This window comes from Papaver somniferum, unplaced genomic scaffold (assembly GCF_003573695.1).
Source record: "Papaver somniferum cultivar HN1 unplaced genomic scaffold, ASM357369v1 unplaced-scaffold_117, whole genome shotgun sequence".
NCBI lineage: Eukaryota > Viridiplantae > Streptophyta > Magnoliopsida > Ranunculales > Papaveraceae > Papaver > Papaver somniferum.
In genome coordinates, this window is record NW_020620714.1 from 11551954 (window position 1) to 11576959 (window position 25006).

At 35.6% G+C, this 25006-nt stretch overlaps 1 protein-coding gene and 10 non-coding genes across 11 annotated transcripts; all 11 read right to left on the reverse strand.

Annotated features, from left to right (window-relative positions):
* Positions 1-2071: 2071 nt before the first annotated feature.
* LOC113330059 (calmodulin-like protein 3) lies at positions 2072-3156 on the reverse strand. The gene has a single exon (XM_026576924.1). The coding sequence runs from the start codon at positions 2766-2768 to the stop codon at positions 2316-2318; it is 453 nt and encodes a 150-aa protein (XP_026432709.1). The 5' UTR covers positions 2769-3156; the 3' UTR covers positions 2072-2315.
* A 7577-nt stretch (positions 3157-10733) lies between these two features.
* On the reverse strand, positions 10734-10859 carry LOC113330287. The gene has a single exon (XR_003350156.1). It is a non-coding gene; the product is annotated as a small nucleolar RNA snoR80 (small nucleolar RNA).
* A 43-nt stretch (positions 10860-10902) lies between these two features.
* Positions 10903-10997, reverse strand: LOC113330283. The gene has a single exon (XR_003350152.1). It is a non-coding gene; the product is annotated as a small nucleolar RNA Z157/R69/R10 (small nucleolar RNA).
* A 113-nt stretch (positions 10998-11110) lies between these two features.
* Positions 11111-11205, reverse strand: LOC113330284. Its single transcript, XR_003350153.1, has one exon. It is a non-coding gene; the product is annotated as a small nucleolar RNA Z157/R69/R10 (small nucleolar RNA).
* Positions 11206-11318: 113 nt separating this feature from the next.
* LOC113330281 lies at positions 11319-11413 on the reverse strand. Its single transcript, XR_003350150.1, has one exon. It is a non-coding gene; the product is annotated as a small nucleolar RNA Z157/R69/R10 (small nucleolar RNA).
* A 517-nt stretch (positions 11414-11930) lies between these two features.
* LOC113330280 lies at positions 11931-12019 on the reverse strand. Its single transcript, XR_003350149.1, has one exon. It is a non-coding gene; the product is annotated as a small nucleolar RNA R16 (small nucleolar RNA).
* Positions 12020-12123: 104 nt separating this feature from the next.
* LOC113330279 lies at positions 12124-12207 on the reverse strand. Its single transcript, XR_003350148.1, has one exon. It is a non-coding gene; the product is annotated as a small nucleolar RNA R16 (small nucleolar RNA).
* Positions 12208-12755: 548 nt separating this feature from the next.
* LOC113330274 lies at positions 12756-12834 on the reverse strand. Its single transcript, XR_003350144.1, has one exon. It is a non-coding gene; the product is annotated as a small nucleolar RNA Z195/SNORD33/SNORD32 family (small nucleolar RNA).
* A 99-nt stretch (positions 12835-12933) lies between these two features.
* Positions 12934-13016, reverse strand: LOC113330288. The gene has a single exon (XR_003350157.1). It is a non-coding gene; the product is annotated as a small nucleolar RNA U31b (small nucleolar RNA).
* Positions 13017-13131: 115 nt separating this feature from the next.
* Positions 13132-13212, reverse strand: LOC113330277. Its single transcript, XR_003350146.1, has one exon. It is a non-coding gene; the product is annotated as a small nucleolar RNA R160 (small nucleolar RNA).
* A 572-nt stretch (positions 13213-13784) lies between these two features.
* LOC113330294 lies at positions 13785-13865 on the reverse strand. Its single transcript, XR_003350160.1, has one exon. It is a non-coding gene; the product is annotated as a small nucleolar RNA SNORD36 (small nucleolar RNA).
* Positions 13866-25006: the final 11141 nt, after the last annotated feature.

Sequence of the window (25006 nt, forward strand, 5' to 3'; positions counted from 1 at the left end):
ATTTATTTTGTCTGAGTTTCATGACTATGTATTTTGAATTAATGAGCAAGATTATTATTAGCACTTTTGGTTTATCTATTATTGAACATATACGAAGTGTTGGCCTCAATTTTCCATGTAGCTTTCATTGTTTATCAAGGCCTTTAGTGTTGAGCATGGTACATTTAATCATAGACAATTTTCATAAATGATGATTCCAAGTGCATATGCTCCCAATACAGTAGTCTTAATGTATGAAAAAAGGATTTTCATAAATGATCACATCGGCTGCCATTACAGAGCAGAATATTCCTATTTCCATCTAGAGTAACATTTGAAAATCCTTTTCTATACCAAAAAAAAAAGAACTAATATGCCAAGACTTGGTCAGTTTTGGTACTCTTAGTGTAAGATGATATTATTAAGATAGCTTTGTATTGGCTGGTCCTAATGTTTTGATACTTCTTATACGTCGTGTGTGTTGTATTATCTCTTTACTGGTGCTAATCATATGTAATTGCTTCGATAATGTGTGGTTCCGTTGTATCAATTTGGAGGCGCAATGACATGCTACAATGGGTGCTATGCAATTATTCAGTTACGTGAATGCAAGAGTTGATGTAAATAGGATACTGACATGACTAATGGGTCAGCAGTGAATGACAAATATGATAAAAATTATATTCATTTTGTTAGACACATTTTTTCTTTACCAAGACAAAGAAGAAACAAAAGAATGCTTTATATACAAGACAGTGGTCGTTCCAGAAATAGACAGAGATAACATTTTTACTGAAAGAACAAAGAATATGTGGAGGAATGCTAAGATATATTCCTTTTGATTACAATGTTTCCCTTCGAATTTATTTGTCCCTTTTTGTTTCATTTTATTTTTTTTGCACACCAACTAAGATATTAGCTTATTGGTTAGTAAAGTAAGAAGAAGAAAATTCTAATATTATTTATAAGAGAAGATTCTAATCACTCCTTCAAAACGAAGGAAGAACTACCAATTAGATCTAATTTGATCATACTATTGAGGTCTTTCAACACTCCTTCGCCCCAAAATCTTTCATACATTCAGTTTGCCATGTGAAAAAGAAGGTTGAATGGCAAACAATTATCTTCTGACACAAAGTTTAGAATTTCTTAATAAATTCTAAGCTTAAAATCCCTCCTTTGGTTTTTTTTTTCTTTCATTTTTTTATTATAGGTAAATACAATTTGGTTTACTTTTACAAGAGTACACAGCGGTAGTAGGCAGTCGGGCTATAAGCTGGGCACCAACACCTTTTTGAATAATGATCCCTAGTCTATGAAAAAGAGAACCACCTATTTTCTGATTGACATTTTGACTGGTCAGACAGTTTCTTAATCTCTTCAGAAATGTAATTGTATCCTCGCCTAGTTCCCCTAAAGAAGTGAAAGCTAGAACCCCAAACTCATAACCATGTGTGGTACAAATGTCAAGATATTTTTGACATTTCCGCTTGATTTCCATAGTGATGGCGTGACCCGGCGTAAAGTTGCGTGTGCATGCATTTGTGAAGGGCGAAACCCCAGTGACTCCAAACATATATATCTCCCATTGATCCAATTGAGAACAAGGATATCCACTGGCTTTAGTTCTTTGACAGTGGTTGAAAGTCCAAGAGACGCTTCTTTCCTGGGCGGCTTAGTTTGTTTATTATTATTATTATTGTTTAACACATATCGAACAAGATATCCCGAACAAGATCGTGTCGCTTAGTTTGTTTATTATTATTATTATTTAATTTCATTTTTTCGGTAAACGGCTCATTTGCCATCAAGTGTAGCTTTTACATTTTGCCCATAGTAGTGTGTCTCCTTCATATGACTACCCAGAAGAATACTCTAACAAGCCTCCAATATTCCGTAAGCAAGAAACTGATCCGTGCAGGAAACTAGTTTGAGTTACGGCAACAATGATAGGCGGACGGCCGGTTTACCGTGGAAAACTAGGATTAACGGGAGTTCGAATTTTCCGGAAAACTAAGCTAAACAAAATAATCAATAACACAAAAACATAACATCTAAAAAATTTCAATGAATTAAAATTAATGAACACTAATTAAATGTAAATACCAAGAAATTAAAAACAATCAAATCAATTTAATTATCAAACAGACCCATAATTAAAAAAATTAAGATTAAAAGGGAATAAAAAAAATTGCATTTTCCACTCCTCTTCCAAACCTTAATTTTCTCTCCTCCTCCTCCTCCCTCCCCTCATGAAATGATTTCACTCATTTTCTTTCCCTCCAAAATTATTTACATTTCCTACAAACCCATTAATTTGTTGTTTTGGTTGATGATCAACTCAAAGCAGCAAATCCACCACCTCTCATCATCTGCTTAAACTCTTTATAATTAACCATACCATCACCATCCACATCAACTTTCTTTATCATCCTCCTACAATCTTCAACAGTCCTTCCCTGTTTAAGTCCCAACGACGACAACACCGAACGTAATTCCTCCACGGTTATAAAACCGTCACCGTTCTGATCAAAAACATTAAACGCTTCTCTCATATCCTCTTCTTCATCCCTCTCGTCCATAATCGTTTGATATAAGGCGCCGAACTCATCGATATCAACACACCCGTCGCCGTTTATATCGATCTTTTCGATCATCTGAGTTAAATCTTTGTCTGGTATGAATATACCGAGATTCTCTAAGGAATCGTTTAGTTCTTTTTTAGTGATTCTTCCGTCTCCGTTGCGGTCGAACATTTGGAATACCCGTTTTAGTTCAACGGGATCCATTGCTACGTCTTTCTCAATCGTGAATGAGTTGGAAGACACTGCCAAAGGCGACGGTTCCGAATCCGAAGAACAGGAAGATGAATGAACAATGGTTGTAGGAAATGCAGCACTAATGGGTTGTTGTTCTTGATGTGCAGAATTCGTAATATTAGGACAAGAAAACAAAGAGGAGGAGAGAAATGATTTGAGCTTGTTGGGGAAAAAATAGAGAAGATATGAATTAAGAAGGTTGAAGAAAATAAAAAAATCTCAAGAAAACCGTTGGCATTGGAAGGTGAATATCGAGGATTTTGTTGTTTGGTTGAGAAATTCTTGGGTTACTCTTCTCTGATTATACAGGACATTCTTTTTTAGGGAATACCCTGCTAAATTTGTAAGAGTACCGTTGGCAATTATGATGAAATTCTGCCGTTTATATACTTTTTTAAGTGCTTTTTATCTTTTTCTTTGTGCTTTTCTAAAAATAAACGCGTTTATGATTACGGCCAACGCGGTTGTTTTTGTTTATTAATTTATTTTTACGTGTGAATCACTAATATTAGTACCTAATCTTATGTGCTTACCAGTTCTTCTTATGTTGTATGTGATGATTTTTTCTTTTTTTGAATATTTCAGACGTTAGTGTCATTAGGTTAAACAGAAACGTTTTGATAACGGATCTGATGGAAAGAGACGTTGGAACGTAATCAAGATTCGGGGAAAAAGACAAAGACGGTCGGATTAGGTGACCTTTTATCCCCTCAACGGCTATCACGTTGTCGGATGATGTTAAGATCTAGAAATGAAGTCTGGCAAGTTATTTACCAATTGTCGGTCATGGGCCGGCCGGTTACCCAATTGGACGGCTTTAAATAATTGTTCAAGCATGCCTGGAGCATACAACACACACGAGGAGGTATCATTGTGTGCAAGATGATGCTGGAGCAACTTAATCTGTGGTCATTTCTCTTACATTTTCATAGTTTTACCGCACCATATTGGCTTCACCCGACATTATTATAAGGCATGGGGACTGTTTTTCTTGGCAGTAATCCATAGGACCTCCGTTTATCTCTTAACATTTTCTTCTTTCAGCTTAATCCGTTTGTTACCTATATTACGTGACATACGCACTTATTACGTTTTTAGAGTTAGGATATGAGTTTTGGTGAATGACTTCCACACCAGAACCGTGGAGTCGATGTATTATTTATACAAGATCTCAAAAATGATGTTATAACAGTTTTTATCTATTCAAAAGTAATGAATGTTATTCTTAAGCTAACTGAAAGACTCTAAGACTTATCTGATACTACCCAGTCTTTCCTAGACTTATGGTATTCAACCTGGTCAGTTGAGACTTGTGAGCCGGTGAGACTCGTATGGTTAACATTCCCCCTCAAGTTGTGCTGAGTTTACGAATGTGCAACTTGCTACGTAATATCTGAAATCTTGGTGTTGGTAGACCTTTGGTAAAAATGTCAGCTATTTGATCCCGTGAACTGATGAACTGCACCTTCAAGTGATTGCTAGCCCCCCTTTCCCTTACAAAATGGTAATCTATCTCGATATGCTTCGTGCGAGCATGAAAAACTGGATTAGTTATAAGGTATGTTGCGCCCAAGTTATCACACCACAGCACTGGGGCAGAGATAGTAATTCCAAGTTCACGAAGCAATGACTCAATCCAAATAATCTCAGAGGTTGCAATGGCAACGCCTCGATATTCTGCCTCAGTGCTAGATTTGCTGACTGTCTTCTGTTTTCTAGCACTCCACGATATCAGATTACCACCGAAGTATATACCATAACCACTAGTGGATCTATGATCATCTAGGCAACCAGCCCAATCAGCATCTGAGTAACCATGCAAAGAAAAGTCTCGTGAAGGATGTATATGAAGGCCATAATCCACTGTGTTCTTTAGATATCGAAGAATATGTTTCACTTGTTCCCAATGTTCAACATAAGGATTGTGCATATACTGGCACACCTTATTAACAGCTACAGAAATGTCTGGCCTCGTGAGATGTAGGTATTGAATAGCACCAACGGTGCTGCGATATAAGGTACAGTCTTCAAATCTTTCACTGCCTGTCTACCTTAACTTCAAGCTGGAAGACATTGGACTCGACACGGGTTTTACACCATCTAGTCTAGTGCGTTTGAGAAGATCTGCTATATACTTGCGCTGAGTGAGAATTAGACCACCAGTTTGCCTTATAACTTCTATACCCAGAAAGAAATGAAGGTCCCCCATGTCTTTTATCGCAAACTCTCTACCCAGTTCTTGAATGAGTCGAGCTACCTGCGAAGAGTCTGACCCTGTGACAATTATGTCTTCCACATAAATCAACACATAAGTAACTGATTGTTTGGTTTTGTAGACAAACAAGGATGTGTCTGCAACTGAACCTTTGAAGCCAAGTGTGATTAGATAGTTACTGAGCCGTGAAAACCATGCACGCGGAGCCTGCTTTAGCCCATATAACGACTTATGCAGTTTACACACATGAGTTGGATGATTAGCATCTACATACCCTGCCGGTTGCTTCATATAGAATTCCTCTTCCAGAGTTCCATGGAGGAAAGCGTTTTCAACATCTAGTTGCTTCAATGGCCATTTGTTCATGACAGCAATAGCCAGAACCAGACGTATAGTACATGGTTTTATAACTGGACTAAAGGTCTCTCCATAATCAACCCCTTCCTGTTGATTAAAACCTTTCGCCACCAATCGAGCCTTACGTTTATCAATGGTTCCGTTAGAGTTTTGTTTTACTCGATAAACCCACTTGGAGCCAACAACATTCATGCCTGGTTGAAAATGAACTATCGAATATGTGCCATTTCTGATGAGAGAATTTATTTGATTATCCATAGATGCACGCCATTCTGGAAGTTTGCATGCTTCTGAGTAACATGTTGGTTCCATGAATTCTGAATCATTGAGGGGATGTTTAGTTGCAGACAAACACATTTTTTGAACAGGCTTGTTAATTCCAGATTTTTCCCTTGTTTGCATAGGATTAGTAGAGGATACTACATGATAAGTATTTACTTCAGAGCTGTCTTGAAGTGGCATGCTTGTGACGGAATCAGCAGCAGAGATAGTTTGATTATTCAGTTGTAATGTAGATGTTGTAGGAGAGGCCTGGGATGGTTCCAATCTTGCCATATCATTGCCTATGCTCTGTAGCAGTTCTGTAGATGGAGATACAACATTCTGTTGCGTAGGGAGATAATGTCTACGCCTAAAAGGAGGAGAGTGTAGAAATGAAGTATCTGAAGGAACATTACCTGGACTGTGCAATGGTACATACTGCTGCTTTGGACTGAATGGAAACGACTGTTCTTCAAACCTTACATTGCGTGTGATATAAATCCTACCAGTCTCTCTATGTAAGCAGATATAACCCTTATGAGAACTACTGTATCCTATAAAGACACATGGGAGTGATCTAGGTTCTTGCTTGTTTGAGTTATAAGATCTGAGGCAAGGATAAGCAAGACAACCAAAAACCTTTAAAAACTTGTAATCTGGTTCTTTATGAGAAAGGAGTTATAGAGGAGTTTTGACTTCACTGGATGATTTAGGCAGACGATTAATTAAGTAACAGGCAGTGACAAACGCATCATCCCAAAATGATGAGGGCATATGTGCTTGAAATAAAAGTGCTAGGCCAGATTCAGTGACATGGCGAATACGTCTCTCTGCTATTCCATTTTGTGGTGATGTATGAGGACAAGAGAATCGGTGTTGAATACCATATTGATTCAAATACTTTGTGAACTTCTTATACTCTAAGGCATTGTCAGACTGAAAAGTCTTAATCCTATGATCTGTAAGATTTTCAATTTGTTTTCAAAAATTTATAAAAATGGTCAGAGCATCAGAACGTTGTACTAAAGGAAACACCCAAGTGAAATGAGAATAAACATCCATTAGGAGCATGTAATATCGAAAACCAGAACTGGATAGTTTAGGGGAGACCCAGATATCAGAAACAACCAAAGACAGTGGTTTATCATAAGATGTAGTGCTGAGAGAAAAGGGAAGTTTTCTGCTCTTACTAACATGACAAGAGTTGCAGAAATTAAACAATTTATTCGAAACTGGAAGTGAAAACCTATTGCAAATGCTAGACACGGTACGTAGCATCGGATGACCCAGACGTTGATGCCATGTCGGCATGGAAGATGCAACATTAGCTTGAGAAGACCCTTGTTTGCTGATTTGTGTAAGGCCTTCAAGAATGTACAGTCCATTCCTATTCAGTCCGCGCAACAGCAGCTTTCCCCTTGTCTTGTCCTTTACAAAGAAATGAGATGTGTGAAACTCAAAGAAAACACCATTATCTTTGCAGAATTGAGAACTGATAACAAGTTTGTCTTTATACTGGGTACATGAAAAATGTTATTCAAACAGAATATTCTTGAGTTATGTGTGAAAGATGCATTACCAGTATGTGTGATGTTTAGTGAATTACCATTACCCACATACACTTGTTCTGTGCCTGTATATTCATGAGGGATTCTTAAGTTGTTCATATCTGCGGTTAGATGATTGGTAGCATTAGAATCAGTTACCCATTGGTTTCCATATGATGCTTCAGGAAATGCAATATACGCAGCTTGTGGTTTTGGTTGATTGGTGCTTGGTTTGTAACGGAACCAGCATTTGTCACCAAGGTGACCTTTCTTCTTGCAGATTTGACACTTCTCAGCAGTGTTGTTTCTTTGCAGAGGAGACTGGAAACGATGTTGTGACTGATTTTGTTGATAATGAAAAGATCGTTGATTTTGATTGTGGTTGTTGTTTTGAGGAGTTTTTCGTCCTGATGTAGATGAAGCTGCAATATGTGCAATGGGTTGTTGTATTTCCTCAAGCTAACGTGTGATGCGCATATCAAAGTTGAGAAGATGTGAGTAAAACAGATCCATGCTCAGGTTCTCCATTGTGCTTAAGGTGGAGACAATCGAATCATATGCTTGGTTCAACCCATTGCTGATGGATTGCTTCTTTTCATCATCACTGACTGTATATCCGGATGCTGCAAGCTGTGCAAATAGTTCTTTAGCCTCATTTAAAAAGACTCTTAAAGATTTGTTACCTTTGCTTAAGTTGTATAGCTGCTTTTTGAGATTCGTCTGGTGAAACTTTGTCTTTGGAGCATATTCTGCCTCCAATGCATCCCATACCTCCTTAGATGTATTAAGATCACGTACAACCCCAAGACACTCTAGAGTAAGAGTTGAGTTCAGCCATCGAACCAAAAGAGAGTCTTGTTTGTTTTGAAGTGTTTTGGAAGCGTAGCTTGGATCAAGGCTGATACCAAGTTAGGATATGAGTTTTGGTGAATGACTTCCACACCTGAACTGTGGAGTCGATGTATTATTTATACAAGATCTCAAAGATGATGTTACAACAGTTTTTACCTATTCAAAAGTAATGAATGCTATTCTTAAGCTAATTGAAAGACTCTAAGACTTATCCGATACTACCCAGTCTTTCTTAGACTTACGGTATTCAACCTGGTCAGTTGATACTTGTGAGCCGGTGAGACTCGTATGGTTAACATTTAGAAGTCATCATCAAATTTATACTAATGCTCATGAGTGTAAACTCCCAAATTTAGTCGACTATTGCCGGTAAGTTAAAAAGAAGCTTACGGATATCTCAACTACCCTCAGAGTTGGCGTCACCTAATGACGAATTATTAGTGACAAGGTAGACTAGTAGGTGTGTACTGGAAATCAGAGACTATTATCATTCAACAATTTTGACCAAGAAGTCCAAAAAAAAAAAAAATCATGACAGGGGTTTACCAAATTCCATGAAACTATCAAATTCGTGGCTTACCAATTTTGATCAAGAAGTCCAAAAAAGCTTTTTCATGCTTCCACTGCAGCATGTTTTACACTCCGATCACACCCAAAGGGTCTTGGGTTCATATGTTTTCTTAAACATGCTAAATTGGGGGCATATAGGGATTAGTTTGGGCCTATCACTACGTGACAAAAAAGAGACATTTTGAAGTAAAGTGAAAAACCCTTAACCAACTATTCTTTTAATGGCTAATTTACCCCTGATTAATTAGTGTTAATTCGGGTGATTAGTGGTAAAAGATCGTGTTAGATGTGAAATTAACTTGTGTAAATGAATCATCTGAACATGAAAAAATTTGAAAATTTGAAACTTTTTGAAGAACACCAACTCAGAATCGGTATATGTTGTCATTGGTATCAACCGATTGTAAGCTCAAAAACATACTGATATTTTTTGAAACTTGCTTCTACCCATAATCGGTTTATATGGAACATAAACCGATTGTGGGTAAAAAAATTTTCTTTTTTATTTGTGAATTGTGTGTTGTTAACATCAAATAAAATTAAAATTCATTCTATACCCGACTTAAGAATGAGTACGTCTTCATACTCAATCTCAGATCGCTTAAGATGTTATACTCGTTTACAATTCGAGTATAAAGTTATACTCGTTTTCAAATTGGGTAAAATCATACGGGACTATTTTAGTTTTCATTTGTAATCGAAATGAAATCGAGTATGATTTCATACTCATTTTATGATCGAGTATTAACTGCAAAAGAAAATGGGTTAACCAGAATCGGTTTACACGATACATCTATAAAAATGCTCATGTATCAGATTCTAACAACAACAAAAAAACACAGAAAAATAATTATCTCTTCCATGCTAGAATCGGGCTACGTGGGCATTAATGTAAACCGATTCTGGTTCAATTTCCTCCAACCGGAATGCCCATCCAGGACAATCGGTCTTTGTGGGCATAAACAACAACCGTTTCTAAACGAAATCGAATGCATTGACGTAGACAGATTGTTATAAACCCAAAAAACTTTGATTTAAAAAAATTGGATTGTTTGAGTGATTACATGTTATTGAAACCTACTCTAGGGGATTGGGTTAATTAAAAAATACCTGATACGAGCTAAAACAAAAAAATTACCTATTTTAAAGAATTTGGTGATTATCAGTTACGTTTTCGTTTGATTTTGAACTCTCAATTTCGATCGAAATGGAAATGGAAACGATTTTGATTTGATTTATTTTTTTTTTTTTATATTATTAAGATTCAATGAGAATAAATTGGTAGTTCCATCAAACTTAGATACCCCTTATCATTCTTTATTTTCTATGGGGCGGACGAAGAAATTCTTAGGCCCCCGTGAATCACCATATGCCCAATTTAGCCAGGTTTTTTAAGCCATGTGGAGAGTTTTTCTTAGACCATATGCAAAGACTAAATTGGCAGTCAAAGCAAAGACTAAATTGGCAGTCAAACAAAGCCTTATCTTTTCTTCTAATTCGTTGAAATCATCTTTAGCAGTCATCAAATATTTATACTTTTTTAGCTCGCAGGAGTCAATCCCAAGGCTCACGAGCTGAAATTTAATAAGCTACAAAGTAGTTTAAGAAATCCCCGCGATGCTCAAATTACAGTGAGACAGTAAGAAAATGTATCTAGTTTTTGCACTACAGTGAGACGGTAAGAAAATGTATCTCCGACATTGAGATAGCAATGAATCTCTTGATTTCTCTCCTTTCTTTTACCGGAAAGCAATTTTATTACTCATTATACAAGCTGGAACTACATATTTCTCATCCATAATTCATCCTTGTCTGATTTACCTGAATTAAAGAATTCTAAAATTCTTTAATTGGTTAGGCTCAGCAACCAATATGTACAAGTGATAGCAGGGCAATGAAGAAAATCCAACTTTGCAGGGTGTTCAAATTTAAAGTGAGAGTAACTATATAATATGAAACCCAACTGCCAACCTCCTGCCCACAACAAGCTGAACTCCAAGTTAAATTTAACACCCTACGACTCCCACTAGGCATCAGTGAACATTTTTGGTAATGTTCAGGAAAAATTGAGGGATCTCCAGTAAACTGTTGAGCTGCAAAAGAAAACCACATTCTAATGGCACTATAATTTAAGGATGTATGTGGAGTTTCCCGGATAACATGGTACTGAAAACCCATGAATCAGAATGGCCACAGATTAGATATCGCAACCCAAGCCATTATCTCAAGAAGAACCAATGTCAATCTTCCCGAATTGGTAATGGGTGCAGTTTTTCACAATTAAACAAAACTTCATGAAAATAGTAGTGCTCAGACAGCCAAGGGTGTGTCATCAAATTAGGGTGAAGAGCCCCAATCAGAAACTCTAGTCCACAATAGTGTCATCACTGCAAGCCATCATCTCAAGAAGAACAATGTTGATCTACCTGATAACCCGTGCAATTTTTTATAATTAATGAAAACAGGTAAAATACTCTCCAAGAAATTGCAAAAACAAAGATTTATGGAGCAAAAAAGCTCAGACAGTCAAGGGTTTGTCGTCAAACTAGGGTGAAGAACCCCAATCAGAAACTCTAGTCCACAATAGTGTCATCACTGCAAGCCATCATCTCAAGAAGAACAATGTTGATCTACCTGATAACCCGTGCAATTTTTTATAATTAATGAAAACAGGTAAAATACTCTCCAAGAAATTGCAAAAACAAAGATTTACGGAGCAAAAAAGCTCAGACAGCCAAGGGTTTGTCGTCAAACTAGGGTGAAGAACCCCAATCAGAAACTCTAGTCCACAATAGTGTCATCACCGCTTTGAAAACCAAAATCAGTATGGAAGTAGAAACAATTAGAATGGATTCAACAAAAACTTTGCTCAGAGAGTAGCATTGGTTTAATCAAAGACAAAAATCTCAGATGTCCAGACATAGTTATAAAGGAGCTTACTTCATCATTGCAAAATGCTTAAATCAAAGAATCTTAGAAAAAACAACTAAATTGAGAACAATCGATTTCAGAATCATGTTGTAGATTAAAAAACCCTCAGAAAAATTCCACAAGTGGAGATTACAGACATGTCAACATGGCATCATTTCAGACCGCCCGTCTGCTTTTTCTCATCATAGAGATTTATTAATCCATTAAAGATTCAAGCTTCAAATTCAATCATCAATTCCAATAATAATACAAAAATTAAAGAAATCAAGGCTACTAGAGTGGATTACAAAACAACACACTAAAACCCACCCATGAAATAGGACAATCCCTTGTAGCAAAACAAATCATAAAAAGTTGAGTACATAAAACTGTTAAAATTCTGAAACTTTGATTTACTTTTAAGGCATCAGAAAGTAAGTTTGAGATGTTTGTATTCAACACAATTGAAATTCAGTGTGTAGGATAAGAATTATTCATCACTTGCCCTTTCTAAAGATCTTAACAAAGCACAATTATCAGAAAAACGGGATCAATATATCTACTTATCGAAAAAATCATGATTTCTGCTAAACATAACACATGAAATTGAATCAATGGCATCAGATAATAAGCGGAGATTGAGTCCACATAATATTTCAGGGTTAAGCATAAAACTGTGTTTACATCATTTGCCATTCTCAAATCTCAAAAAACAAGGAAACAATATGATGGGAAAATATAATGAAATTTAAGTCGGACCATTTGACTCTGGAAGCAAATATAAATAGTTTCTGCAGCGAGCTGGTAAGCCAACCTATATTTATGCATCAGTTATATCTTCTAAATGCCATGAATATAACATTAGAAGTAGGTAAACAGATGCAATACTTCCTTAATAATAAGAAAAAAGAACAAAATTTCAAAGTTAATTCGATTTGTCTAACTCAAAAAACCAATACCTTAATAATAAGAAAAAAGAACAAAATTTCAAAGTTAAATCGATTTGTCTAACTCAAAAACCAATATCATGTGTGAGCTCAACTCTTCTAACCTGCTAGAAAACTCCTCTAGAGGAAAAAATGCAATGCTCACATGAAAGGATGTACAAGTTAGTTAGATCAAAGATTTATTAACATGGTCAGAAGTACTCAGCTAGGAGATAATAGTTGGGTAAGAAATCTTAAATTAGGAATTCATCCAGGAAAAATAAAGATTAGCCACATGAAAAGTATGACATAGCTGTAAGAGAGATCAGATGGTACTGCATGTTAAATAGTCATCATTCTTATACAGAATAGATGGGTAACAAATCTTCATTTCTCTCAAAACCATAACACAGCATCAATTATGTGTGTAACAAAAATATGTGAGACAAAATATAAAAAAATGTAAAATATATTCAAAAGGACAAGTAGTTTAATTTGAATCAGACAAGATTGTAGTCAATCACCATCTAGCATCATTGATGCATGTAAGACTGGGGCGACAATACCTATCATCATATTCAAGTCAAAGTTGATTAGGATAACATCCCTAGATCATACATAACAAATCAAAATCAACTAAACAAGATCATGATACCATATTTAATTCACTGTAACATACATATGTTTTCACTAAGAGCAATCAGAGAACTTTGAAGACCATTAGGTTTGTAGATGATTCAACATAAATTTCAGATACATAATCTCATCATTTTGCTCGGCTTTAAAAGGCAGAATTGGAAGATGCAAAAGGTCTGGAGACTAGAGCACTATAGTCTTCATAACCAAACTTAACGCAGTAAGAAACAAAAACTAAATACATTAGTGAATAGTGTTATAATGTAAGCAGGGATTAAGTAACAAGTGGACGACAATTTCTGAATCTCCTGTGTCGCAAGACCTGTTTAATCGTTCTCAATTTTTGCCATCAAAACGAGACACTCAGCTATAATTAGTCAAAGCATCAGATACCTCAGGCAATAACTAAAAGCATAGAAACAGAATAAAAAAGTGTAGGGTACATATGTACAGGTGATAGCAGTGGATATGAACTTCACCCTCCAACGGAAGAGTACACTGCTATATACTAGACTTGTAACCGTGTCAAACACCATATTAAGTTTAAACACTTGACTAAGCCTAGAATAACCAAACAAAATGTGAGAGTCCACGGTCAATTGGTTAATGAATATCTAAATTCAGTGTTCAAAAAAAAAATTCAGAGAAAAACAAATTGCAAAGACTAAATTAAGGAATACATAAGAGTACATAAGAGTAGAGCAACAAATAATGAGCATCAGTTTTAAAAAGCTCGAATATGTTATAACTTCATAATAATCAGAACTAATAATATTTCTTTCATCATCTGCTCATCAATCAAACCCTAAATCTTAGAAAAAAAAAACAAATTCTATCACTATGAATCGCAATTATGTTTTCCAAACATGTAATCAATGAGATTACAAAATCTCACAGAATAATCAAACACGAATAGGAATTTCGTTTAGCAAACGTAGAAATTGCCTCATAACATTCGGATAAAATCAGATTTTATACCGGTTTTGGGACAGAGTGCGTTTGCAACATTAAAATTCAACCACAGAAAACCAAACCCTAAAAATTTAATGACAAATCAAGATATTTTATGTTTATGAGATGTATCAGTATTTAAAGGGCCTGAAGAATCAGATAAAAGAATCAAAATAGGCGAGTGATACTGAAAGATTCAATATTGCAAGTTCCTGTAAAAGGTATAATCGATTGAATCGTAGATTTCTTTCAAGATCCAAACAAGAAGCTGACTTGCACACACAATCCATTATAATTAAACACACAACAAACAGAGAAAAGAAGCATAAATCCTAAGAAACAACTGAAATCCTAAACTAAGATGTAAATTACAAAAGAAAATGATAGCTAGGGTTTACAGAGATACCGCTGAGAACACCCAGAGCAGAAGGCAGTGATGAACAAGGAGGAGTAGATTTTTGCTTTATAGGGTCTCAGATTAGGTCTGAGGATGCTAGTGGTTGAAAATGGGCCTTGTAATTCGCACAATTTGGGCCCAAATCTAGTCGATGAGGACTTTGCCTCGGGTGATGATTCATGACATGTGGACATGTCATCATGCTTACTTGACTGATTGCACAACCATTGTTGAGGTGATCCGTGACAACTTGATGGATTAGGCTAAGGTGATCCGTGACAACCACGGTTACTGCTCAGACGATTCATGATGCCTTATGGATTGTCGGTAGGGGTGCACATACCCTACCCATACCCGTCAATCCTACCCTATCCGCCAATGTTTTAACCGTATCCTACCCTACCCACTATTTGGCGGGTAGGGTGACGGTTAAAAGATTTTTTATCCGCCGTAAAATGGGTAGGATGAATGGTAAAGCTCGAAATTATTCTACCCTACCCGTCTATCCGCATGATATATTGAAAAGACCAAGTAACTCTTCCATTGTTTTTTCTCCTGCACATTTTTTCGTTGTTTTTAAAGATATCAGGGGTAAAATATAAACACACTTTTGTTCATCTTTTCTTCAGAGAACTCAACCCCAAATCGAACCATTTACTCTCTCTTTTTTTTGTCGTCTGAAAATGAAAAGTGAAAACCCCATTCAAAATTCTCCATTGAAGAAGAAGATCAAAAAAGTCTAATCTCCATATAAGTAATTTGGTTCTAAGTGGTTTCACATTTCTCTAACCCCATCTTCAGGTACTATTCAAACTCCTCAAAAACTGAAATTTCAGATCGGAAATCGATTTATTGATGTTGTTGTTTTTACCTCCGAAATCAAGTAATTCTTGGCATGTTAAAACTAGTGTTTGATGACTTCGTAGTGTTTTTAACTAGAGTTTACAACGATTGCCAAGAGCTTTCCTCTACTTTCTTCATATGAGTAATCAGTTGAGTAATATGATTTAGGAATTAGTTGAGAAATTAACATGCATGTTAACTGACTGATGAATTGCTCATAGAAATTTAGTTTGTTCCACATGGAGGACGAGTTTCAATAGGATTCTGTTAGGGATGGGAGCAAAAAGGCAATTGAATGGGATTTAAAAACTCAGGTCATATGTTAACTGATTGATAAATTGTCTCTTCATGGTTGTATAGATTTTCATTAATTCATGACTTCTAGCTAAAACCCATGTCTTTAAATGTAAAAAGTTTTAATGTTTCGAACAATTTCAGTGAGATGTTACTTAAATACAACAAGCATTGGGGTGAGCATAAGAACATGAATCCTTTATTGTTTATTGTTGTGCTTCTTGACCCAAGAGAAAAAGAACGTGGACTGCAAGTAATACTAGAAGACCTGATTGTGCATGATATTCCTTGGATGAAACAAAGATTGGTAAACAATTGGTTAGATGAAGTGAAAAAGGATTTTAATGAATTATTCACAGCTTATAAGGAAGAATATATAGGTGTAGGAAGTGTGTTAGCCTCGTCGGAGTCCGTAGGTGATACTGGTGGTAGTCCTAGTCAAGAGAGTTGTAGTTCTAGTTCTACGTCACATAGAAAGAGAAGACATAAGGCTCATAGAGAAGAACGTAAAACCCAGTTATCTATAACGGAGGATGTTGACAAATCAGAGGTGGAAAGATACTTATCGGAACAGATTTACTCACCAACAAAAGACAACAAAAATGGTTCGAAGTTTGATATACTCACTTGGTGGAAAAGCAATGCTGCAAGATTTGATATTCTATCACTTATAGCAAGAGATATACTTGCTATTCCCGTCTCTTCAGTTGCAAGTGAATCTGCTTTCAGTACTGGAAAGCGAATACTTGGTCATTTCCGAAGTTCTTTAAAACCCCGAACTGTGGAAGCATTGATTCTCCTACAAAACTGGTTAAGGACACCGATTGATATGGATTCATCTACATTTGGAGATGAAGAGAAGGAGGATGACGTCTTAGAGTCAGGTATACAACTTTCCTACGTTGATTCTCCTACATTTGTCAAGTCTCTGCTGTTTTCAGTTTCTTACAATATAGTATAACCATATGTATATTCCTGAATCTAAATCTTAGAATCTAAAGAGACGAGCATAAGCATAAGGATGTCAGACCAACAAGTGATGAGTTCCTTCAAAAGAAAAAAATTTGAAGCATATGAGTTCCTTAAATGAAATGAACAGAAACCAGTTTGAGACTGTCCACTGTTGTTTTTTTTTACCCATAAGATGGTGCTTGGAGCTACATGGAAGAAGAATTGTGCTGCTACCAATTGTTCTATGGTGAAGCTAATTGGGTTGAAGAATTAGGTAGCTGATATGGTGGGAAAATGTTGTTGCAGGAGGTGATGTCTTATGGAAGTCAGATCAGGTGGTAGATAAGGCATTGTTGACTGGAATGCAAAGGGCCTGGGGTGTTGAGTGTGACTGCTGAAATGGAATGGAGATATTCTGATGCTGAGAAACTCACAGAGCTATGCTGAGCTGTAGTGGTTGAGCTGAGTATTACCTAGGTTTGCTACATATTTTTTTGCTTTGGGGTCTGTGGTAATTGAATGCCAGACTGCAGTGAGGAAGTTTGTTTTGTGCAGATGAATGGAATTGAATTGTAACTGGAATGAAGGAATCTATGAATTTGTGTCAGTTGAGAAACTACAGGGTATGAAGAGGTGGTGCAGTTGCTGATGAACTGGAATTGGAGGTTGTGTTGGTGGTAGTAAACGGTTATACCCGCCACCCTACCCTACCCGACCCGCCAGAGAATGGGTTGGGTAGGATCTTACCCGTTTAATGGCGGGTAGGGTGGCGGGTAAAATTTTTCTTAACCGCCAGTAAACGGGTAGGGTGGAGGGTATAGGCCACATCCTACCCACCCTACCCGTTGTGCAGCCCTAATTGTCGGTACCCTATGGGAAAATTAGGCTAAGGTCCCATCCATGGGTTACCCATAATATCAAGCCCTTAATTAAAAGAAGTTTAAATTTAGGCACCGAATTATTAAAAGACGCCCATACCCTTATGCATATTATCAAGTTCCTAATTAAATAAAATTTAAATTTAAACCCAAAATTACTAAAAAAATATTTTCAAAATTATTAAATTGCAATAATCTCTTAACATGTGTAATTAGGAGTTACACACACATTTGTCTCGTGTAAATGAAAGTTACATATGCATTTATCTAGTGTAATTGTGAGTTACACATGCAGTTGACTTGTATAATCAGCGTCAACTCTAGTATGAAGTTATCGGCATAAGAAATTAGCTTTTATGAGGTTATCGGCAACCTGAAATATAACAACAAACAATCAGTTTTTATAAGATTGAATGAACAGTACATGCAACAATGTATATTCAGTTTCACATACATCTGGCTAGTATAACTATCAGTTACACATGTATCCGACTAGTGTAACTAGAAGTTACACATTCATATTGGAATTCAGCACCAAAAACCACCACTACTTCTGGTTCTAGTTCTATTTCTTCTTTCTTTTTAACAAGAGTCGCATTCGATTTCACATTGAATCTAGAAAAATCATCAACATCTTCCTAGTGTAATTGGTAGTTACACATGCATTTTCCTAGGGTAACTAAGAGTTCACGTGCATTTTCCTCATGTAACCAAGAGTTACAGATATTCACAGAATGTTGAGAATTGAGAGATAAATCAAAGTTCTTGGAGTTTAGTTTTTACCTCCCAGAGTTGTGCTGCAGTATCTTGAACAACCTTGCGTTCCTATTTGCTTTACCAATTTTAGCACGAAAAGTTACCTGAAAAACAAAATTAAACAACAAAAAGGCTTAGCTGAAGTATAAGAACTTAAACCTATAATTGAACCTCATTGTTATTTTTGAACTTAACTCTATAACTGAATAACCTCATTGTTATTTTTGAGCATCAAAAAAGTTACCTGAAAAACAAAATTAAACAACAAAAAGGCTTAGCTGAAGTATAAGAACTCAAACCTATAACTGAACAACCTCAGAATGGTGGTTTGCTATTAAACAACAAATAGGCTCACATGAAGGTGACAAAGAATCAACAGAGATCTTAGTGTCACTGGAGACACTCAAACCTACTACCTATCCAACCATTCTGTAATCTGAAAACACTCAAAGCTACTACCTATCCAACCATCATAAGATCACATACGAAAGTTTTTGCTGCTGCCTCCATAACAACACTATGAAAACAACCCAACTAGAAGACCACTTGTATTTCAAGGACAACCATGGTACTGAATATATTTCCTTGTTATTACCGATCTTCAGACACCATATAACTCCATGTAACATCATGACTAATATAATATATCATCTACACAGAGCAAAGAGAAAAAGCCTGAGTTATACCGAAGATTTGTAATTACAATACATGAAAACCAAGGACTATGAATAAAATAAATGACTAGTAGCGGCATCAGCAGATGATTATGATTATAGAGTACATACAATGGCTTGTATAATAAGAAGTTACACATCCATATGGCTTGTGTAATATGCAGTTACACATCCATATAACTCATACTTCTATTATACAAAGAGATTGAATGCAAGGGGGGGTTATCATACAAAGAGATTAAATGCAAGGGGGGTTGGTAAACTTATAAGGTCATATCCCTTATAATAGGCATACATGCGAATTTTGTAAAGTCATCTTACCATTCGGAGAATAGATACTGAGTTGAATTGAAACGGTGGAGATAGCTTTGGAGCGCCTTGTCACTCTATCTGTGTCATCCTTGATCTCCTGTCTCAGAGAAGCTACATAAATATAACAGATAAGCATGTTAGATTAAATTTATCAAATTGGGACAGTTGTACAAATTATATTTAAATTCTATAGAATCAAATGCTTAACGAGGAAACTTTTGCATGCCAAACAGCAGAATTAGTTACAATGATGACCAGAAAATAATTAAAATCATAAAGACTGAAAAACAATAGTTACCGACATCGGTATATTTATTTCTTTGAAGGTGGAGGAATTCTCCGTACTCTTTTCTTCATCAATATGATGTAGTCGTAAGAAAAGCGAACGCCGAATCATAATGCCTGCACATACGTGGAACACATGATTAGGAAGATAAATGTTTCTTCTATAATTTTTACTTCATCCATCTCCGCTAATCATAATCCTTTCACTAATTTTACTTCCTTGCAAGAAATAATACTAGGAAGATAGATGTGTAATCAGACGTTACACATGCATATGACATATGTATCTGGAAGTTACACATGCATATGACATATGTATCTGGAAGTTACACATGCATGTGACATGTTTACGCCGAAGTTACACGTTCATGCAGGATAGAGGGACACTATTTTAAATGTAACCAATATGTAAAATACAGGTAACTGGCCTGGCAGACAAATTACTAGTTGGTGTATCTCCTTATATGTCTAACAAAATATAAAAAAAAATACGCTTCATATACCATAGCTTGTCACTAATTTAGTATTTTGTATAAACCTAAACATTAATTCAATATTCAGAAAACTATAGTTTTTTAAATGAGAGTAATTTAAATGAAACTACATCTTTCATTGCCTGAAAAATGAAACTTTTGATTACTACAACAAGGTTAAGATACGAACCTTGTGCTAGCACATCAATATTGCAAAAAGAACACCTGATTCTTGTCAAATAGTTCATGCATCTTGCCTTTTACGGTAAGTAAAAGGAAGGCAAGTAGCCTAAAACCCTGCAAGCTTGTGCTCATCTTCATACCTTCAAGCATGGTACCCATGTAATGAGGTTGTACGATTCATTTTGTGCGATACATTTTGATCATTTGCAGTGTAAATAATCATACCCAAATAAAAAAAAAATTTAAGAAAGTAAGTTAAACTTACCATTAAAAATATGATCTCAGAACCAAAGTGCCTCTTTTATTCCTTCTCTACTTTCTTAAGAAGCATTCATACCAAAATCAGGATTACCACCAACACCAAGACCACTAGTTAGCTCCTGACGAATTTGCAATCTGTTATTTGGAAACACATTTAACAAAAGATATTAGAACACCATGGATTCCAACACCACAAAACATATAAAGTTGTATACCTGACATGTGTAATTGTTTGGGGTAAGGTCTATTAATCTTAGCATGTGTAACTAAGAATTACAAATGCATCTAGCTTGTATAACTACGAATCACACATGTATCTGGCTTGTGTAATTAGAATTTACACATGCATGTAGTATGTGTATTTAAGAGTTACACATGGCAGGCGACTACGGATGAGCCGAATGTTTCATTTTATACTATAGGAAATATATGGATCAGATGTGTAGCTAAGAATTCTAATAATAATAACTAGTATACTCTAATTATACTTTGTGCAAGAGTTTATTATTATAATAGCATAATGTTGTTCAATTGATTAACATAATAGGATGAAAAGCAACCATACCTTGCATGCAAGCTTCTCCAACTTCTCTTTCTCAATGTCCTGAAGCATTGAATTGCAATTACATTAGTACAATAGAGATAACATGAAATAAGCAAACAAACCACAAATTGCAGCACAACATCATTAACTAGTGTATAGTTGATAAACGATTCATGACATAAGATCTTTAAGTGAAAATGATAGGTGCAAACAAACAGTTGATCAATTAATCTATAAAAAAAATAGAGAATAAGATAACTCTTAGAGATACAAATTTGACTTCAGTATTTCAACGAATCACCCTATCTCCAACTCCCATATCATAATCAGCACCAGAACCACCACAAACTCCAAAAATACTCATCTGAAACCTGTACCTACACCACCATTGCGACATATGAATCAGAGGAAATACTTCGTATTAAGAATTTCACTAAGACAAACATAAAACGATTCATACACTTGACGCATGAATTCTGAGTTTCTAACTAACCATACACATCAATACGGCACCAAATAAGATATCATATATGTGTAGGCAGAGTACATCTATTTTACAAAAAAATGCTCAAAAGTAAAGCAAATAAAGTGATGTTAAAATCAGAAAGCATGAATCAACTCACTTCCGGAAAATCATCTTACTTGGTTGTATTCTTACCCAAATATATATCAAACAAATAGTCCCTCCACAAACCTCAAAAACCAAATGAGGTATAGATTATGTAACATAGAGAAGTCTGAGTTAAATACTGAATCTGATAATTTCTCCATAGAGAATAAAATTTGATATAACTTGAAATTGAAAACACCACCATTGGCTCCAAATCCTCATCTATAACATGCACCTCCTCTACCACCACCTCCTAGAACAGTTGAAACACTCTGCAATTTCACCACTGCTGCTGAATACACTAGTGGAAAATGCAAAAAAAAAAAGTCCGCCAATAAAGCACTTAAAACCATGAAACAGGACTGCTTACGGGAGCCCTAACATTGTAGTCTTATTTCCCAAAACGGCTGCGCCTGGGAGCCTTAGAATCTTTTGAATTATGTCTTCCTTCTAACAATAATACTGGTAGAAGCAGTCATTTTACTGGATCATATTTTATAAAAAAAAATAATCGATTCAGCTGAATCCAGAACTGATTCACCTGAATCTTAAACTGGAATCAAAATATATTTGCAGCGAAAAAAAATCTAAAATTGAATTTTCATTCAAATAAATTCAAATACAACCTGAATTCTTAATTTGAAAACATTTTAGCATTCCATTAAAATTTGAACCCATTATTTGTATTTGGACAACACACGAAGCATAGCTGATTTCAATAGACACTTAGGTTCAGAGTCACCAAAAACATTTATACAAAACCTTAATTAACACCAATACATGTTCTAAGTTTTCTTAAAGATAAGTGCAACTGAAGATGAACTGATCCGCCTAACTCAGAACCGCATGCATACCTGCAGCAGAATAAGCTAGGGAATTAATTTACAAACTAATTTCAACGTGATACGAAAGGACTATTCAAAGATGATATAAAAAGCAATGTGCAATTCATTCACCAAACATAACTTGACCTACACAAGTGTGGTATACACAACAATACCTGCTTATGTTGTTATTCAATAAGCTCCTAAATAAAAGAAGGAAGCAAGCAAGTGAACATATATGGTGTAACAATATGTCTTGGAATTCCACAAGAACATGCAACGACAAGATCAGCTTGAACCCGTAGCAATGCATTTAAGCACTTATTAGTAATCATCCCCAAAGGAATTAGTCACTGCTTATAAACTCTTAAGACTGATATAAGGATTGTGTAAGACTAATACAAGAGATGCTAGGTTATGCTAAGGGATTACTCTTTTAAGTATTCTGAACAACTTGATTCATTCCACGGTTTCAACTAGAAGTGTGTAAAAGTAAAATACCCACCAATCATTGATTCATTCTACATTTTCAACTACTCGAAGATCCTTTATGTAGAGAAATAACAAGTGCATGTTCTTAAACAAACGTAAGAAAATAAATGGAGCTAATGTACGTATACTCAACCATGAACTTAGACAAACATCTTGGGTTAATTACTATGCGTGGATTACGTAAATATAAACTTTGACAGTCTATGGTTGAGACAGAGTTTGACAAAACAAATGCAATTTCCTATACTAACTTGAAAAAAAAATTAAACTATGTTGTTTCAAATCTCCAGACAATCCCCACACAAACTCACCTTGTTAAGGGACAGGGTTTCCAACAATACTGTGAAGGGTATTATTGCAAGTTTTGTCATCTGCTCAGAAAAGTCATTTCATTCGGATTAAATTTTCAATACTGAAACCAAACTAAACTAATCAGATTTTCTCAAAAATGATCATAATATAAATCAAAATAGTTAACCTGGTAGAATCCAATGTAATTGAACCCAAGAAGTCCAATAGACACGCCATTTTGGATACCGAATAGCATTACAGTTTCAGTGTCAACTTCCTTGGGATCAAAAACATTGAATCTTTGAGCCACATGATTAGATGCCAACTAATTGATGCTGCATCTGCAAATAAAGGAGAAGGTTGAAGTTAAAAGAGTGAATCAGAAGATTTCATGACACAAATAATTTCTAAATGTAAATCAATAATACATTTGAAAATAATCGGGCCTGTGAGATTGAAAAACCTAATCCCTGTCATCATCAGAATCACACACCAGAGCTAGCACGCATTCTACAGATCAATAAATATAATTTTTTTGAAGGCACTAAAAAAAGAGATAGGTTTGCCACACTTTATTACAAGTAACACTATGATCTAGCATACATACGACTTATCTGTGCTCCCACCAGTTTCGACATCAAAAAATTGTTGCCCAACCATCAAAGAAGTATTAAAGTTAAGCTAACGCAAGTGGAGAAATAGCTGAGCTGAACTGGTAAAACTAAAGCAAGTGAGCCGAAGTATCAAAATGAGCAACAAAGTGCGATAAATGGCATAGACTCAATATCCCCTGCATTGAAGAATAATTTTCTCAGTCAAATTAAAGTCAATGTCTGCTTTTTGTGGCTAAGGAATAAACTTAGTAATTGTGAAGTTTAATTGTACTAATGAAACTAAAGCCACCTCCATCCCTCCAAACAGAAGAATTGGATGTAGCTCTCCATATAGTGCTCTTTCACCAATTTCTGGAAAGGTGGTATTCAAATCTATGGGATCAAAAATCCCCAATTAAGTACCAAATAACAAGCCATATAATACCAAGATCGACAAAGTGTCCTGTTTATAACAAATTACATGGGAAGTAGGAACCAATGAATATTTCTTTCAATTGCTAAATACTAGGAACTGATACAAAGGTCCTAATAGGCTAATTGATATCAATGCATCATTGGAGTCTTGAAATTAGCTACACTGGCATGGCAACATAACTAGGAAAAGCATCCCCGGAACAACGCTAAAGGTGATACGATGTATCATGTATCTAATGAATAGTCCATGCTAATCACTCAAATTGCACGTGAGTTAGAACAAAGTGGCTGCAAATATAATTAAGTGCCGAATGCAATTGCATCAAATAACACGTGAATGTAATAGTTGTAATTTTTCTATACAGTGATTAGTGTTGATGGATATTTGCTAGAAACACAACAAGCATGCAACAAAGTATATATTAGAGTAGCCTTATCCTCCATTACAACATTACCCATCACAACAAAAGATTCTACAGCAGCAAGTTATCACTACTTCAGCTCAGAAATAACATAACCAAAAAACAGTAAATAATCAAGGAACCCAAGGTCTGAGAAATTACAATGACTCATTGAATGTCGCCTCCTACTGTAACTTGAAGGTCCCTTTACCTCGGTCCTCAATAAACTTCTTACCAATGATAGACACATTTTTGTGACCGAATTGTCCTCAATTTTCAGTATTGTTGGTACTCGATTTTCTACTTATTATGGTGTTTTATGTGTTTGTAGGTATTTTTGGAAAATAAACATTTTTGGAAAATTCGGCTCGAAAAGTTGGTATATGCACCCGAAGGACACATGTTATTCGGACTCTCAGTTTTGGATAAGGGGCACCTAACTGACAAGGGGCACCCCAAGGAGCCAACTGCTAATCGCACCCCATT

Coding starts and splice junctions, on each gene's coding strand:
- LOC113330059 (XM_026576924.1), bottom strand. CDS start 2,768: ATGGATCCCGTTGAACTAAAACGGGTATTCCAAATGTTCGACCGCAAC.